The sequence below is a fragment of the Neovison vison genome, chromosome 2 (assembly GCF_020171115.1).
Source record: "Neovison vison isolate M4711 chromosome 2, ASM_NN_V1, whole genome shotgun sequence".
In the NCBI taxonomy this organism is placed as follows: domain Eukaryota; kingdom Metazoa; phylum Chordata; class Mammalia; order Carnivora; family Mustelidae; genus Neogale; species Neogale vison.
In genome coordinates, this window is record NC_058092.1 from 45,968,002 (window position 1) to 45,986,729 (window position 18,728).

The 18,728-nt window shown below is 36.3% G+C and overlaps 1 protein-coding gene across 2 annotated transcripts in view; it reads left to right on the plus strand.

Annotated features, from left to right (window-relative positions):
• The window catches only part of PRKAA2 (protein kinase AMP-activated catalytic subunit alpha 2), a 72,074-nt gene that overhangs the window by 27,608 nt on the left and 25,738 nt on the right, over positions 1–18,728 (plus strand). For both annotated transcript variants that reach the window (XM_044238326.1, XM_044238327.1), the window contains exon 2: positions 7,105–7,246. In XM_044238326.1, the coding sequence (XP_044094261.1) occupies positions 7,105–7,246 (142 nt within the window). The remainder of the gene's footprint in view (positions 1–7,104; positions 7,247–18,728) is intronic.

An 18,728-nucleotide genomic window follows, 5' to 3' on the forward strand; every position in this document is an offset into this window, starting at 1 on the left:
CCATCTCAGGACCATGAGATCATGACCTGAGCTGAAGGTGGCGCTTAATGAATCACCCAGGTGCCCCAGTTTATCACAGCTCTCCTTCTTGAACAATATAAATGAGTTTCATTCTTCTGTATGACAGCTCTTCATCTCATCAAATGTAAAAATCCTAAAAGGCATAGATAGTGTAGGTATGGATTTTTTCCCATAAAATTCCATGGCTTTTGGGAGTATTTTGTGTAATTTGGCTATAATTTAGGAAAAGCAAAATGAAACACGAATGAATGGTAAATTTGTAGAACTCTTTAATCCAAGAAATTGTTTGGGCTGTAAATTTATTTCTGTTAGTTCAGGGATGGTAGTTCAGCAAAACAACATTTGAAATAAGTTCACACCTTTTGAATTTTAAAGTATGTTAAATAGTGAATTAATTCTATTCAGCTGAATAGCAGACAGCTTCAGAAAAGTGGCTTAAACAAGAGTATTTTTCTCTCCAATCTGAGTAGGTGGACAGAATGTTGTTGTACCCAGTGACATCAGAAACATGGGTTTCTCTCTTCTGTTGCTTCCCACCTGCCTAATCCTGTCCTTAGGGTTCAAGGTGGTGGCTTTGGCATTCCAGGCTTTAGGATGGAGGAAGGAATGAATAAGCTTAGGAGGGGCATTTCTGCTTACATATTATTGGCCAGAATATATTGATAGGGCCAAATTTAGTTAAAAGAGATGCTGGGATGCAGTCTCTACTCTGGGTAGCCATGTGCTTGGGTATAATTCAGGAGTCTTTATGTCTGGGAAGGAAGGATGGAATAAATACTGGGTATGACAGAACTACTTTGTTCACTTTTCATGTGTTTAGTGCAGTGCTTACCATGGTAGCCATTCATTAAATAGTTGTTCCATGAATAGACATCCCTTACTGCTTATATTGATCTGGATATTTACTCTGAGTAATGATAAATTATGGCAAATTTGTCCATCCCTGCTATTTTTTTAAAATGTTCTTTCTTATCTGTGTTCTCCCTTTACAAAGAAAGTATTCCTAATAGCCTGCAGACAGATTTAATACCAGCTAATTTATTTTAGCTCCTTTATTGCTGATATATATATAAATATATGTATATATATTTATATATATATATAATATAGTGAAAAGATTTCTCCCATGTAGTTAATTAACACACCTGTCACCTCTTTTTAATTTATGCATGTAAAAGTACATATGAAAATAATATATATGTATATATATTCTTTATATATAGATGAACATTTAAGTTCTTTAGCAAATTTCAGTTATACAATACAGTGTTTTCAACTGTAGTCACTAAGTTTACATTAGATCCTCAGATCTTATTCATCTTATAGATGAAAGTTTGTGTATTTTTTACCAAGCTCCACTTTTCTACAAGTTTGCTTTTTTTAAAAGATTCCACATATAAGGAATACCATGCAGTGTTTCTTTATCTGGCTTATAAGCCAGAAGCATAATGCCTCAAAGTCCATTCATGGTGTCGCAAATATTGCTCTGTGTGTATGTGTGTATCATATCTTCATGCATTTGTTGACAGACACGTAGGTAGTTTCTATGTCTTGGCTGTTTTGAATAATGCTGCAATGAACATGGAAGTGGGAGTATTTCTCTGATATCCTGTTTTCATTTTTTAAAATACATATTCAGAAATGGGATTGCTGGATCATATGGTAGTTCTCTTAAATTTTTAAGGAACCTCCATACTGTTTTTTATAATGGTTGTACCAATTTATATTCCCACCATCAGTGCACAAGGGTTCCCTTTTTCCCCCCACATCCTTGGCAACAGTTACCTCTTTTCTTTTTGGTAACAGCTATTCTAGCAGATGTGCTTTTGATTTGCATTTCCTTGGTGATTATTGATGTTGAGCACCTTTTCATGTATTTGTTGGCCATTCGTATGTCTTCTTTGGAAAAACGTTTATACAGTTTCTCTATTTTTTAATCAGTTTGTTTTTGTTTTTGTTTTGCTATTTAGTTGTGTGAGTTCTTTATATATTTTGTATATTAACCCCTTATCACATAGATGATTTGCAAATATTTTCTTATATTCTGTAGATTGCCTTTTCATTTTGTTTCCTTTTCCATCCAAAAATTTTTTAGTTTGATGTAGTCCCACTTGTTTATTTTTGCTTTTGTTGTCTTGGGGTTTTTTTTTTTTTTTTGGTCAAATCCAAAAAAAAAAAAGTTGTAAAGACTTTATATCAAGGAGCTTATCGCCTATGTTTTCTTCTAGAAGTTTTATGGTTTCTTAATTTGTTTTGAGTTGATGTGTGTGTAATGTGTAAGATAGGGTTCTAGTTTCATTCTTTGATATGTGGCTATCCAGTTTTCTCAGTAGCATTTATTGAAGAGGTTATCCTTTACCTATTGTATATGTTCTTGACTCCTTTGTTGTAAATTAATTGACCCATATATGCATAGGTTTATTTCTGGGTTCTCAATCCTATTCTGTTGACGTGTGTGTCTGTTTTTAGGCTGGTATTAAAAACTATTTTGATTACTATCGCTTTGTAATATGGTTTGAAGTTTGGAAGTGTGATTCTTCTTATGTTGTTGTTCTTTGTCAAGATTGCCATGACTTTTTGGGGTCTTTTGTGGTTCCATATAAACTTTAGGATTGTTTCTTCTGTTTCTGTGAAAAATGCCATTAGAGTTTTGATGGGGATTGTGTAGAATCTGTAGGTTGCTTTGTCTGTAGAGACATTTTAACATTATCAGTTCTTCTGTCTGTGAGCATGATGTATCGTGTCTTCTTTTATCAGTGTCTTAAAATTTTCAGTGTGCAGATCTCTCACCTTGGTTACATTTATCAAGTATTTTTTTCTTTTGATTCAATTGTAAATTTGTTTTCTTCATTTCTCTCTCTGATAATTCATTTTTAATGTATGGAAACACAACTGATTTTTGTATATTGACTTTGTATATTGCAGCTTTATTGAATTTGTTGACAAAGTAATACTTCATCTTTTTTTTTAAAAGATTTTATTTATTTATTTGACAGGGAGAGACAGTGAGCAAGATAGGGAACAAAAGTGCGTGGAGACAATTATCATATGGTTTCACTTATTTGTGGAGCATAGCCAATAGCATGGAGGACAAGGGGCGTTAGAGAGGAGAAGGGAATTTGGGTAAATTGGAAGGGGAGGTGAACCATGAGAGACTATGGACTCTGAAAAACAGTCTGAGGGGTTTGAAGTGGCGGGGGGTGGGTGGGAGGTTAGGGTACCAGGTGGTGGGTATTATAGAGGGCACGGCTTGCATGGAGCACTGGGTGTGGTGAAAAAATAATGAATACTGTTTTTCTGAAAATAAATAAATTGGGAAAAAAAATAATGAATACTGTTTTTCTGAAAATAAATAAATTGGAAAAAAAAAAAAGTGCGTGGAGAAGGATAGGGAGAAGCAGGCTTCCTGCTGAGTAGGCAGCCCGATGTGAGGCTTGATCCCAGGACCCTGGGATCATGACCTGAGCCAAAGGCAGATGCTTAACAACTGAGCCACCCAGGTGCCCCAGTAATACTTCATCTTTAAATTGTTTGTTTGTTTGTTTTTGAGAAATTTCATTCACTTTCTGGTTTCTTTGTTGTTTGGTTTATGCATATAGCATTAAAAAACAAAACATCCGTTTGTTACAGTCTTTGCTCTTCCACTCTTTGCTCTGGAAAGAGCATATATGTTCTCAGTAGTCGGTAGTTTCAATTATCAAATGGGGAAAGAGGAATTGAACTCTTTTTTTTTCTTTTTTTTTAATTGACAAGGAGATGCAGCATTGGTTACTTTCACTGAGGTTGTCTGGCATTTGAGGAGAGAGACCTATTTTTTAGGCCATGTAGGCAAATGTTTGGGTTTTATGAAATCCCCAAAAGTGAGTACTAAACTACCCAGGGATCAAGAAACCATTTAGGTTATTTTAATTGAGTAGAAATTCCCTGAAATTGGGGCGCCTGGGTGGCTCAGTGGGTTAAGCCGCTGCCTTCGGCTCAGGTCATGATCTCTGGATCCTGGGATCAAGTCCCGCATCGGGCTCTCTGCTCAGCAGGGAGCCTGCTTCCTCTCTCTCTCTCTGCCTGCCTCTCTGCCTACTTGTGATCTCTCTCTGTCAAATAAATAAATAAAATCTTAAAAAAAAAAAAAAAAGAAATTCCCTGAAATTGATTTCAGCCATAAAAAAAAATGAAATCTTGCCATTTGCAACAAGATGGATGGACCTAGAGCATACAATGCTATGTGAAGTCAGTCAGAGAAAGATAAATGCCATATGATTTCATTCATATGTGGAATTTAATAAACAAATGAACAAAGAAAAAGAACAAAATAGACTGTTAAATATATAAAGAACAAACTGGTTGTTACCAGAGTGGGGGAGAGTGGGGGGTTGGGTGAAATAGGTGAGGGGGATTAAGAATACACTTAATTTGATGAACATTGAGTAATGTTTAGAATTGTTGAATTCTATATTTTACACCTGAAATTGATATAACACTGTATGTTAATTACACTGGAATGTAAAAAATTAACCGAAAAAGGAAGTCCCTGAAATTGATATTTTTCTGGAGTTCAAGAAACATATTTTGGAATGTTAGGATAGATTGCTTGAACTTGATACGATGGCTACCAGTTTATTTTATATGTAGGTAAAATAACTCTCAAGCTTCACTAAAGTTTTTGAGATGATAATTTAATACTTGAGAAAGTTATAAAGGTAAAAATAATCTCCAGTGACAAGAAACTCAGTTCTTTCTAGGTCAGCGCATTTCATGTTTGAATTGTTCTCACTGGGAGCATTATTATGTGTAGTTAACCATGCTTCCTGTGAACTGAAGTGAGGAAACTTGGGATCAGATGTTGTGCCAGCTTGTACTGCATCACTTCTGTTGAGTTACTTCTCTGTGCCTCAGGTTTCTCATTACTACAGTGGAGGACAGTAACACTTGATAGAGTTGTGGGGTTGAGTGAGCAGAGTAGTTAGTACTTAGAATAATGTTTGGCACAGAATAAGCAATAAGTGTTGTTGTCACGTCTATTATTATTATTAATGTATTTGTTTTAATGATTGTGAAACTTGACTCCAAGAAATGGTTAAGAGATTGTCAACTGGCTCTGATTTCTCGCATATAGGCTGTGTGTCATCAAGTGAAATAGAGGACATAGGTTTGGTAGAGGAAGGGAAAGAGGATGCTGCGTTTACTTCTGAACATGCTGAATTTGAGGTGTTTGTGGAACAATGCTATACTGAGATATATGAATTTGAAGAAAAGGGCAGAGTCCTTGCCACATGGTTGATAATTACAACTATGAGAGACAGACTAGATAACTTAAGGATCTACTTTGGATATAGATTAGAAACCTGGGGACCCTAAACTTTAAAGAACAGGTAAAAGACATAAAGCATACCCTCTGAGAGTGAGTAGAAGAAACTGGAGTGAGAAGTGCCACCAAAAAGGGAGAGTAATCAATGTTGTCTATTGCAACAGAGATTGCAGTGATCTGAGAACTGGAAGGTATACATGGCTTGATAATTAAAGGGTCTTTTGTGAACCTTTGGTTTCAATAGAGGAGTGGAGGCAGAAGCCAGATAGCAGTGATGTTAGAAGGGTGAAAGAGGAGGAGGCACAGACAATAAATGTACACTGATGTTTTGAGAAATGCTGGTGAGACAAATGTTGAAAACTAAAGGAAGATGGACGGGATATTGATGGGCTAAGGAACAGGAGCTATTAGAAAAGAAAGTGGTTGATTGTCAGGAGAGTGTAGAAGAGGTGAGTTCAAGGCCACAAGTTGGTGATACTGGCCTTGAACAGGAGAAGGGTGAAAACATCTAAGACTGGAGCGAAGAGAAATGTGGATATAACCAAGACTTTAAGGTAGAGGAAATCACTCCTATGGACTTGATTGCCCCCAAAGAAATGAAAGGGGAATTTGCTATAAGGAGTCGATGGTTGACTATGTGTTGTGAGGTGAATGGTCAATGTTTAGAATAGTAATTGAGGGAAGTAGAAGGGGAGGCTGACAGGTTTGTTTTCTGATAGAGGATTTTTCATCTGAGCAGTGTTTGGATATTACTAGTAGTGTGGATACTATGTGTTTCATGAAAGGGAAAGGACTATTGTTTCATTTAATGCCATGTAGATTTATTTAGCATATATTATGTACAAAATACTGTTCTTTGTACTTCTGGGAGAGTCAAATGAATATTGACTGCCTTACTCAAGGTCGGGATGGGTATGTGTTCATAGCTCATGTCTTATGATTTGTTAAAATCACAAATGTTTACCATGGCCTAAAAATGATAAATGATACATGAGCTTTGTAGACATGCTAAAAAGGTTTGAAAGAAGTAGAGACCCCATTAAATAGGAGGAAATAGGAAATCTTTATGGAAAAGACAAAAAATATGTAAAATAAGGGCTACATGTATATTTTCTTTTTTTTAATTTTTTTTATTTTTTTTAAAGATTTTATTTATTTATTTGAGAGAGAGAGACAGTGAGAGAGAGCATGAGCGAGGAGAAGGTCAGAGAGCGAAGCAGACTCCCCATGGAGCTGGGAGCCCGATGTGGGACTCGATCCCGGGACTCCAGGATCACGCCCTGAGCCGAAGGCAGTCGTCCAACCAACTGCGCCACCCAGGCGTCCCTACATGTATATTTTCTGATAAAGAAGTAATACCAGTTTTAAGTTTTTAATTTATTATAGAAGTCATTTATTCATATACAATGACTAGCATTAACCAGAAATGAAGAAATAAAGAGATTAATAAAACATAGTGAATTCTGCCCCATCCGAAAGATGTTCCAAACTTGGTTATTTTTTTGTAGTGTTAAAGAATTCAGTAATCCTTTCAACAAATATTTAATGAACATCCCTGTTAGGTACCTAGGATATAGAGAAGACCAAGATGTAGTTTCTTTCCTCAGGGAGTGCATACTCTAATAGAAGAAACAGAAGTAAAAAGAACTTAAGTTCTATGCAGTAGATTATATGAAAGTGGTGTGTATGAGTAGAGAGATTTGGGGTTACAGTAGAAGGAAGAATGAAAAATGATTATGTTGCTATGACAGCAAGTTTTTTCCTTTTCTTTTCTTTAGTTGGAGAACATCAATTGACAGGCCATAAAGTGGCAGTTAAAATCTTAAATAGACAGAAGATTCGCAGTTTAGATGTTGTTGGAAAAATAAAACGAGAAATTCAAAACCTAAAACTCTTTCGTCATCCTCATATTATCAAACTGTAAGTATTTATGTATCTGAAAATGCAAAAGATAAACTGTCTTGAAATATTTCCTATGAATTCACGAAAAATTGTGTATCTTTAGTTAACTTGTTATGAAAGTATAAATCTTAGTATTTACATTCAGCAAATATTAATTCATTTAGCCTCCATCAATCCTTTCTTGCATACTTTTAGTTTATAAACAAAAGTCATTTTTCAAAATTGGTATTGTTTTCAAGAGATGAATGCAGCCTTGGAAGTTGACTCTATTCTAGTATTTACTTCGAAGGGCACTTAGGACTTTGATATTCCTAAATTCATTTAAAAATTTTTTTTCTAGTCTTTTTTTCATTAGCATCACAGTGATTTCTTTTAGGAAAAGATAAAATGTAACTTTTTAAGATTTCCATCATCATATATTACTTCCAAAACTGCAGTAATTACTGTGACTACTGATAGCAAAGCTCTTAGGAAGGAAGGTGATTTTTTTTTTTTTGATAGAACAAGTTACAAACTTAAAAGGTAATATGAAGAGATTGATAAAGCTGATTAATTATATTGAAAGAAATAATTTAAAATTGATTAGACCTAGAGAAAGTAGATACTGAGTATGTAACAGTATTCTTTGAAATCATTTAAGGTTGTAGTGTAATATTTAGTGAGAAAATGTAATATGCTAAACACTGAAAATTGTCTTCTTTTTAATCTTAAAGCTTGGATAGAGTTTTGTAAAATAAATATTAATCTTGTTGAGTACCTGCTTGTGGCTAGGAACTGTGTTGAGTATTTTACAGATGTAATTTCACTTTATCCTCATGATACCTATAGAGTAGGTATTATTGTTTTCAATTTATAAATAAAGAAATTGCATATCTAAAGAGTATCAGCAATGTATCCAAGGTCAAAGAACCAGTAAGTTGAGGAACTGGTAGTTGAGTTCATAACTGACTCCAAATGCTGTGCTATTAATGCTTTACTCCAATACTCCAGTCTTTCTCAAAACAAAGTTATATGAATTCCTTTTAGGGAAAAAATAAATTTGTGGATCCCTGGTTTTGATTTATTTTTAGTATATTGTTACTTAAGTATATACTTAAGTATATTAAGTATACTTAGTAAAAGTAGGTGTAATAAACTCCATATCCTTAGAACTTTGACACAATTATGAAACCAAGATAAATTCACAATTTAAATATAAGACAATGAAGTCAATGAAATTTGAAGTAGTATCTGTTATATAATGTGATAAATAATGTTGTTTTTCAAAAACCAAATTATTGTTATTTAAATAGTAGAAGGACATCCTTATTTATGTTTTGATTCAAATAATATTGAAAGTAAAAAAAAAATCATTAATGTCCCTGAGGCTTTGTTTGCTAGTTCACTATAATCAGACATTATATTTAGCCTAAACTTTGTTAGTGAGCAGTCTTTGGATGTCAGTGTCAATAAGGAACACCTAGGTAATCTGCAGAGGTACATTATTTGCCTTGGGACAAGGCTAGCATAGTAGCTGTGGTAGACTGAATCATGCCCCCCTCCCACAAGACATTCTAATCCCTAGAATCTTTGAATATGTTACATTACATGGCAAAGGGAAATTAAAGTTATAGATGGATTTAAAGTAGCTAATCAGCTGATCTTAAAATAGGGAGATTTTCCTTGTTTTTCTGGGTGTGCCAGTAGAATCACAGTGGTCCTTAAAAGTGAAAGAGGGAGTCAAGGCTCAGAAGGAGATTTGAAAGTGAAGTGAGCTTGCATGGAGCACTGGGTGTGGTGAAAAAATAATGAATACTGTTTTTCTGAAAATAAATAAATTGGGAAAAAAAAAATAAAAAAAAATAAAAAAAGAATCTATTTGAGGTATAAAAAAAAAAAAAAAAAAAAAAAAAAAAAGAAAGTGAAGTGAGGTCAGAGTGATAAAATGTGAGAAGGATGCGACTGGCTGTTGTTGACTTTGAAGATGGAGGAAGAGGGCCATGAGCTAAGAAATGCAGGCTCTCTAAAAGTTAGAAAATAAAAATGTTTTCTTTTAGAGGCTTGCTGCCAACCTTGATTTTAGCCCAGTGAGATATGTCAGACTTATATAAAACTACAAGATAATATATTTTTGTTGTTTTAAGCCACCAAATTTGAAGTATGGCAGCAGTAGGAAACTAATACGGGAGCATTCCTGAAATCCTTAAACGAGTGGCTTATCCAGTAATTATTGCTCGGATTGGGAGCATGTGTTTAGTCTTTACTCATACTAGCTACATTTATTGTTAGTGAAGTGTTGCAAATTGGTATGTTCAGTGCATTTTACCAACAATATGTATATGTGCCTAACTGTTCAAGAAGGCTTTTTCTGGAGGGGCTTGTTCTGCTGTTGGGTAGCTGGGATTCTAACAGTTACCTTCAGTGTCCTCTTCATATGAAGTTCACTTCATCAACATAAACAAGAAATGAGGTCTCTGATCATGGCAGTGCATGATTGATTACAAGCTTATAGTCTAGGACCTATATTCCAGATGATCCAGAATATGTATATGCAGACTTTTTAAGATTAGCATAAGAATTATGCTACTAGCTTGGAAACCCAGCTCTCCTATTCTTTGTTTCCTTAATTTTAAAATGGGGATGTGTTTGCAGTGGTATAATGCCTGGTATTTGATGACAATTGGCTTAAAGTAGGAATAGGTAATTTACAAGCTTTCAGTTCACTTCAGTCCACTTGCAGGATTCTAAACTGTTTTTCCCCTACTCGAAACAGTTCATATCTGACTTCGACTCCATGTTAATAATGACTTGATCTGATTACTGAGTGGCTTCTAAACTAAATCTCTTTGCTCTTCCTTACTGAGCAGCCACTTCTATAAGAGGAGAAAGCTGGAAAGCCAGACTAAAAGTATTACATGCCAGAATGAGTGTGAAGGGAGAGATCTCTGTGGTTGTCTTGTTTCTTGACCTCATCCTTTTTAGAATGCCAACCCTGAAAGACCCCAGAGAAATTTTGCCCACTTAGAGTATGAGCCCTAGTTTCTGTTCTGTTCCTATAAATGCAAATCAGATTTTGTAAGTATGCAGTTGCAACTGTCATGAGGATTTAAAAGCTTATTTTTTATGTCAAATCTACCAGTGTTTTCTTGCCTTCATCTCTGTAATTATTATTTCAAATTTTGGTTTAGCTAATTATCTTATTCTGGTTTAGAATTATTTAACTATTTGCTATTTTGTTTTGTGAGGGAGATGTAGAACATTCTCAGGGTTGATCAGAAAGTAATTCGCAGAGGTGAATTTAATGTTTAAAGCTTTTGGCTTCCAGCCTTGGGCTTAATCCATTCAGCCAGATTGCCTCTTTAATTGCAGACTGAATTAAAAGAAAAAGTACTCATGTATCCTTGCTATAGAACAAGCTTATTGACATAGCCTCTAACAGTGTTAGTGATTTAAACAGGGAGAGAGACCTGATCCTTTTAGTGGTTTTGTTTGTTTTGTGCAGTCTTGGACTAACTGCCAGGAATGGTCCCTTATTACAGAATGGGCCTCTAGTTTCTCTAGCAAGAAAGCTGAAAAACCAAAAACCAAGAATGTAGGATATTTATTGCACGATTTCTCTATTAACTCAAATTGTACAATCCCACTGGGAGAAAATTGAAAAGAGTAAACAGGAATCAAAGGAAACTCCAAACTTTCCCATGAACTAGAATTTGTTGATTTTTGTCTTCATTTTCTTTTCTTCCCTGTAGTTCTTAAGGAACTTCCCTTTTTTTAAAATTAACATATAACGTATTATTTGTTTCAGGGGTACAGGTCTGTGATTCATCAGTCTTACACAATTCACAGCACTCACCATAGCACATGCCCTCCCCAATGTCCATCACCCAGCTACCCCATCCCTCCCACCCACCCTCTCCTCCAGCGACTCTCGGTTTGTTTCCTGAGATTAAGCATCTCTTATGGCTTGTCTCCCTCTCTGGTTTCATCTTGTTTCATTTTTTCCTCTCTTCCCCTATGATCCTCTCTCTTGTTTCTCAAATTCCACACATCAGTGAGATCATATGATAATTGTCTTCTGATTAACAATTTCTCTGATTGACTTATTTCATTTAGCATAATACCAGCTAGTTCCATCCACACTGCTGCAAATGGCAAGATTTCATTTTTGAAATTTGCATAATATTTCATTGTGTGTGTGTGTGTGTGTGTATCCATTCATCTATCAATGGACATCTAGGCTCCTTCCATGGTTTGGATATTATGGACATTGCTACTGTAAACATTGGGGTGAACCTTCCCTTTTGGATCTCTACATTTGTATCTTTGGGGTAAATACCCAGTAGTGCAGTTGCTGGGTCATATAGGGTGGCTCTATTTTCAACTTTTTGAGGAAACTCCATACTGTTTTCCAGAGTGGCTATACCAGCTTGCATTCCCACCAATAGTGTAGGAGGGTTCCCCTTTCACCACATCCTCACCAACATCTGTCATTTCCTGACTTGTGTCTGTTGGCCATTTGGATGTCTTCTTTGCAGAAATGTCTGTTCATGTCTTCTGCCCATTTCTTTTTTTTTTTTTTACGATTTTATTTATTTATTTGACAGACAGAGATTACAAACAGGCAGAGAGAGGAAGGGAAGCAGGCTCCCCGCTGAGCAGAGAGCCTGACGCGGGGCTTGATCCCAGGATGCTGGGATTGTGACCTGAACTGAAAGCAGAGGCTTTAACCCACTGAGCCACCCAGGTGCCTCTTCTGCCCATTTCTTGATTGGATTATTTGTTCTTTGGGTGCTGAGTTTGATAAGTTCTTTATAGATTTTGCGTACCAGCCCTTTATCTGATAAGTCATTTGTAAATATCTTCTCCCATTCTGTCGGTTGTCTTTTGGTTTTGACTGTTTCCTCTGCTGTGCAAAAGCTTTTACTCTTGATGAAGTCCCAATAGTTCATTATTGCCCTTATTTCCCTTGCCTTTGGCTATACGTCTCGAAGAAGTTACTTTGGTTGTGGTCAAAAAGGTTGCTGCCTGTGTTCTCCTCAAGGATTTTGATGGATTCCTGTCTCACATATAGATCATTCATCCATTCTGAGTCTGCTTTTGTGTGTGGTGTGAGGAAATGGTCCAGTTTCAGTCTTCTGCATGTGGTTTTCCAATTTTCCCAACACCATTTGTTTAAGAAACTGTTTTTCTCCATTGGACATACTTTCCTGCTTTGTTGAAGATTAGTTGACCGTAGAGTTGGGGGTCCATTTCTGGGCTCTCTATTCTGTTTATTGATCTATGTGTCTGTTTTTGTTCCAGTACTATACTGTCTTGATGATTGCTGCTTTGTAATAGAACTTGAAGTCTGGAATTGTGATGCCATTGGCTTTGCTTTCCTTTTTCAACATTCCTCTGGCTATTCGGGGTCTTTTCTGGTTGCATACAAATTTTAGGATTACTTGTTCCATTTCTTTGAAAAAAAGTCGATGGTATTTTGATAGGGATTGCATTAAATTTGTAGATTGCTCTAGGTAGCATAGACATTTTCACAGTATTTGTTCTTCCAATCCATAAGCATGGAACATTTTCCCATTTTTTTGTGCCTTCCTCAATTTCTTTCATGAGTACTTTATAGTTTTATGAGTACAGATTCCTTGCCTCTTTGGTTAGGTTTATTTCTAGGCATCTTATGGTTTGGGGTACAACTGTAAATGGGATCAACTCCTTAATTTCTCTTTCTTCTGTCTTATTGTTGGTGTATAGAAATGCAACTGATTTCTATGCATTGATTTTATATCCTGATACTTTACTGAATTCCTGTATGAGTTCTAGCAGTTTTGGGCTTTTCCTCATAAAGTGTCATAAAATCTGCAGAGAGTGAGAGTTTGACTCCTTCTTTGCTAATTCAGATGCCTTTTATGTCTTTCTGTTGTCTGATTGCTGATGCTAGGACTTCTGGTATTATGTTGAATAGCAGTGGTAATAGTGGACAACCCTGCTGTGTTCCTGACCTTAGGGGAAGAGCTCTCAGTTTTCCTCCATTGAGAATGATATTTGCTGTGAATTTTTCATAGATGGCTTTTATGATATTGAGGTATGTACCCTCTCTCTGTACAGTGTGAAGAGTTTGAGTTTTGATCAAGAAAGAATGCTGTACTTTGTTAAATGCTTTTTCTGCATTTACTGAGAGTATCATATGGTTCTTATTCTTTCTTTTATTAATGTATTGTATCACATTGATTGATTTGCAGATATTGAACCAACCTTACAGCCCAGAATAAATCCCACTTGGTTGTAGTGAGTAATCCTTTTAATGTACTGTTGGATCCTATTGTCTAGTATTTTGGTGAGAGTTTTTGCATCCATGTTCATCAGGGATATTGGTCTGTAATTCTCCTCGTCTGGTTTTGGGATCAAGGTAATGCTGGCCTCATAAAATGATTTTGGAGTTTTCCTTCCATTTCTGTTTTTGGAACAGTTTCAGAAGAATAGGTATTAATTCTTTTTTAAGTGTTTTGTAAAATTCCCCTGGGAATTTTACATCTGGCCCTGGGCTTTTGTTTATTGGGGGATCTTTGATGACTGCTTCAATTTCCTTGCTGGTTATGGGTCTGTTCAGGTTTTCTATTTCTTCCTGGTTCAGTTTTGGTAGTTTAATATGTCTCTAGGAGTGCATCCATTTCCTCCAGATTATCTAATTTGCTGGCATATAGTTGCCCATAATATGTTCTTATTTATTTATTTATTTATTTATTTGACAGACAGAGATCACAAACAGGCAGAGAGGCAGGCATAGAGAGAGAGGGAAGCAGGCTCCTTGCTGAGCAGAGCCTGATTCGGGGCTCGACCCCAGGACCCTGAGATCATGACCTGAGCTGAAGGCAGAGGCTTTAACCCCCGAAGCCACCCAGGTGCCCCCCCATAATATGTTCTTATAATTGTATTTCTGTTTTGTGGGTTGGGATCACTCCTCTTTCATTCATGATTTTATTAATTTGGGTCCTTTCTCTTTTCTTTTTGAAAATTCTGGCCAGGGGTTTATCAGTCTCATTAAATCTTTCAAAGAACCAGCTCCTAGTTTTGTTGATATTCTACTATTCTTTTGCTTTTTATTTCATTGATTTCTACTCTGATTTTTATCATTTCTCTTCTTCTGCTGCGTTTAGGTTTTATTTGCTGTTCTTTTCCAGCTTTAGAGAACTTCACTTCATCGAATCAGAAGATCAGTACTTACTTATTTGGTAGACCTAGTTTTGTCTGTTCACTTTTTTTAAAGTTTTATCTTACTCAACCTGTAGACAGCTCTTTAACAGTGTTCACCATCACCACCTTAAAATGTTGTATTCTCTGGGTTTCTATAACATCACAGTGTTCTGATTTTCTTTTTTCCTTCTCTCCTCCTCTTAAGACTCTCTTTTATGGGCCTCTTTATCTTCATGGCCATTAAATATTGATGCATGTCAGCATTGTGAGCTAGGGTAATGTTAGTGAACCACCTTTGGTTGACCCCATCTATTACGATGGTTGTCATTTGTCATCTTTGTGCTAAAGATTTCCAGAACTATTATTTCTGAGCCAGCTATTTCTCCTGAATCCTGAACACACTTACTGAACTCTTTATTGGATATTTCCCTTCTTAAGTCATAGAATCATTTGAAACTAAGTTGAACTTTTTTTTTCTTTCCCAGACTTTTTCTGTTCTGTTTTGTTTTGTTTTTAAAGGTTTTATTTATTTACTTGACAGAGAAGTGAGAGAGGGTACCTAAATGGGGAGTGGTGAGGGAGAAACAGGCTTCCTGCTGAGCAGGGAGCCTGAGGCTGAGCTCAATCCCAGGACCCTGGGGTCATGACCTGAGCTGAAGTCAGACACTTAATGACTCAGCCCCCCAGGCATCCCAGTGTTTTGTTTTGTTTTGGGTGACAATACCATTCATGCAATTTTCTAGCCTAAAACTTCGAGCTCATCTTTAATTCTGTTTCTCTCATCTGTACATATAATTAATCATTGAGTTCTGCAGCCCCTTTCCCTAAATATCTTCTTAGTCTATTTCTTTCTGCTTTTATTGTCACCACTGTCTTTTGCTTATTGTCCTTCAGCTATTGTTTCTGCCTAGAAAGCTTTTCCCACACCTCCGTTTCCCTAAGCTTCCAGTTCCAATTTGCCATTTAGGTCTTAGCCTTTACAGGTGATTCTGTAAGTCTGTGTTAGGCATCATTGTCTGTGTACCACAGTAGTCAGCCTTTCTAAGGCCCTTGACATTACTTTGCACTTGCTCATTTGTTTTTATTAGTATCCCCCACAAGATCAAGTTCTTTAGAAGCAGGAATTATGTTTGTTTTTTCTTTTATTTAGCACACTTTTATTAAGTACCTAGTATCTAACAGGAACTGTTCTAGGCATTGGGCATATGATAGTGAAAGACAAGGTTTCTGCCTTTATGGAGCCTCTGTTCTAGATCTATCTAACAGTTCTAGATAGTGAGTAAGCAAGTTAACAGGATTACTTTAGGCAGTGATAAGTGCCTTGAGGAGAATGAAAGGTGGTACTACTGTTCTAGGGTGTGACTAGCAAGCAGTAAATGCTAATTCAGATTAAGTTGTGGGAAGGCCTCACTGGGGTAGAGCTTGAGCTAAAACCTGAGAGATTATTAAGATCTAGCCATCTAGTGTAATGATGTTACTATAGTATAGAACCGGTATGGAGGCAGAAGTGGAACCAGACCAGTTAGGAATCTGTTGTCATGTAGTCCAACTAAGAGATTATGATTATGGTGGCTTTAACCGAAGTGATAGTCTATAGATTTGTGCTGTCCAGTGCAGTGGCCACTGGCTACATGTAGCATAAATTTAAATCAATTAAAATATTTCATTCTCTAGTCAAACAAACCATATTTCAAGTGTTTAATAGCAATGTGTGGCTAATGACTATTGTAAGGCTATTTAAAACATTTCTGTCATTGTAGAAAGTTCTATTTGATACCACTGGTCTAAGTGGAGAGAAATCTATGGATTCAATATAAATATTTTGTAGGTTAAGTTAATGAGTTACTGAGGTTAATAAAGTAACTGAAGTTTTCAGGGCTTTTTTGTTTTTTGGGAGGGAGGCTAAGCAATGGGATTTTTTATTTTGGCTTGAGCAACTAAGTGCTGATAATGAGGCTATTTTTTGAGGTAGGAAGAATGGTGGAGAGTCATGTTGGGGTACAGGTGGATATTAAGGATACTTGTTTTGGCCATGTTAAGTTGAGAATCCCATTAGACGTCTAAATGGAGATATTAGATGTTATCTTTATGTCCCTAGCACCTAGTACAGTAATACGTATTTACTAATTACTTACAGCATATATAAGTAAAGAGGTGCCAATTGAACAAAGCCCTGATGGTTCTATGAGGACAATAAGAGCAAAATAATGAAAATATAAAGAACATGCTATGTTGGGAGCAGCTGTCTTGTTTGGCTGGCCAATAGAATATGTGTAGGAAAATGGAGGAAGGCGAGGTCAGAAATTTAGCTTTTTCATCCCTTCATTTAGCAAATGACACCACTGAGTCACTCGGGATATACTGACAAACAAAAAGATGACAGCAAAATCTCTGCTGCTCTGGAGCTTCTGTTCACGTGTATGGGTATAATGGGGTGGCGGTGGGTGAGAGGCAGTGAGTAGGTAGACAATGAAACTTAAGTTAGTAAAATAAGTTGTAAGTTAGACCATGAAAAGGTGAGGGAATATGCCATGCAGATTATCTGGAGCAGGAAAATAACAAATAGAGGGAACATAAAGGCTCTGAGGTGGAGAGATCAAGGGAGCAAAGTGATCTAGGGGGAATTGTACTAAGAGATTGTACTAAGAGATGAGGACAGAGACATAAAGGGGAACCAGATTTTGTAGGGTATTATAAATCATTGTAAGGGCTTAGGCTTTTACTCTGAGCCAAATGGGAAGCCATTAGAAGGTTTTGGTCAGAGGTCTGATATGACCTGACTTATATTGAAGCAGGGAAACCAATTAGGAGTCAGTTGCAGTACTGTGGGGTAGAAGAGTTGTTGGCTTAGAATAGAGCTAAGTCTGGAGGATGTTGAGAAGTAACTATCTTCTCTATATACTTTTGAGGTAGGGTAACAGTATTTGCTTAGAGATTAGATGAGGGTTGTGAAAAAAGAGAAGGCAGTGATTGACTCCATGGTTATCTGGCTTGGGGAGAAAAGAATAGAGTTGCTATTAAGTGAAATGGAGAAGATTATAGGAGAAACAAGTTTGAGGTGTGGGGTATTGGAGGATGGTATCAAGAATTTGATTTTGGTTTTGTGACGTTGAGATACTTACTAGGCATCTAAGTAGAGCTATAAATAGTTATTGAATATATGACTCCAGAGTTAAGGGGACAGGTTTAAGATAGAGATAAATTTGAAAGTCATCAGCATGTAGATGTACTTAAGATATTTAGAGTCCGAAGACTGAATAAGATCACCAAGGATGTGAGTATAGATAAACAAGAAGTCTATGGATTGATCTCTAGGGCATAATGATATTAAGATGTCCAAGATGAGGAGGAACCACCAAAGGAGAATGAAAATGAACAGTTCAGAGGTTGGAGGAAAACCAGGCGAATATGGTATCTTGAAGCCAAGTGAAGAATATATTTGAAGAAAGAAAGATTATTAGCTGTTCCTTATACTGCTGAATATTGAGTAAGATGAGATTGAGAATTGACCCATTATATTTGGCAAGGTGGAGGTTGCTAGTGTCTTTCCAAAGGGCCAGTTTATTGTAATGATGAAAGCAAAATCCTGTTTTGAGGGGGTTAGGAGAGAATTTGAGCTGAAGAAGGGGACTTAGTAATAATATGCAGTTCAGGAATTTTATTTAAAGGTGAGGAGAGAAATAGTGGTAATGAGAGGAAATGTGAGTTCTAAACAGGGCTTGTTGTCTTTTTTTTTTTTTTTTTTAAGATGAAAGATGTTATAGAATGCTTGTACACCAAAGGGGATAATTTGGTCAAGATGGAGAGACTGGTACAGGAGAAAGAAGAGCTAATTGTAGAAACCAAGTCCTTTAGTAGGTGGGAAGAATAATTGGAAGAGTTAGTATTTGATAGTAAATGACCATGATGTGAGTGGCTGGGTATGGTGGATGGTGAAGCGGTCAAGGAAACTAGAGGCCATATATTGTACAGGTCATCCATGTGTGTATCATGTACAACAGTAGCAATGGGGGAAAAAGACATTAAGTCAGAATGAAAGGGAGTGGGGAGAGTTAGGTTGATGACTATAACAAAAAAAAGGTATTGGGTGTGTAATCCGATGGCCTGTACTTCAGAGACAGTGGAGTTTTTGAGGAAGGAGATTTTGAGTGAGGATTTCCTTTAGATCATAATATATTATCAGACTATGCAAATTGGCCAGCATTTAAATTTTCCTTGTGAATTAATAAATTGAGGATCTGATCAGCAATAGCTGCTAATTCCTCAAAAAAGAGAGACAGATATTATATGCCTTTGCTTGGAGGTGCCCAGTACCATCTAGGCTTTCAAAGGAAAA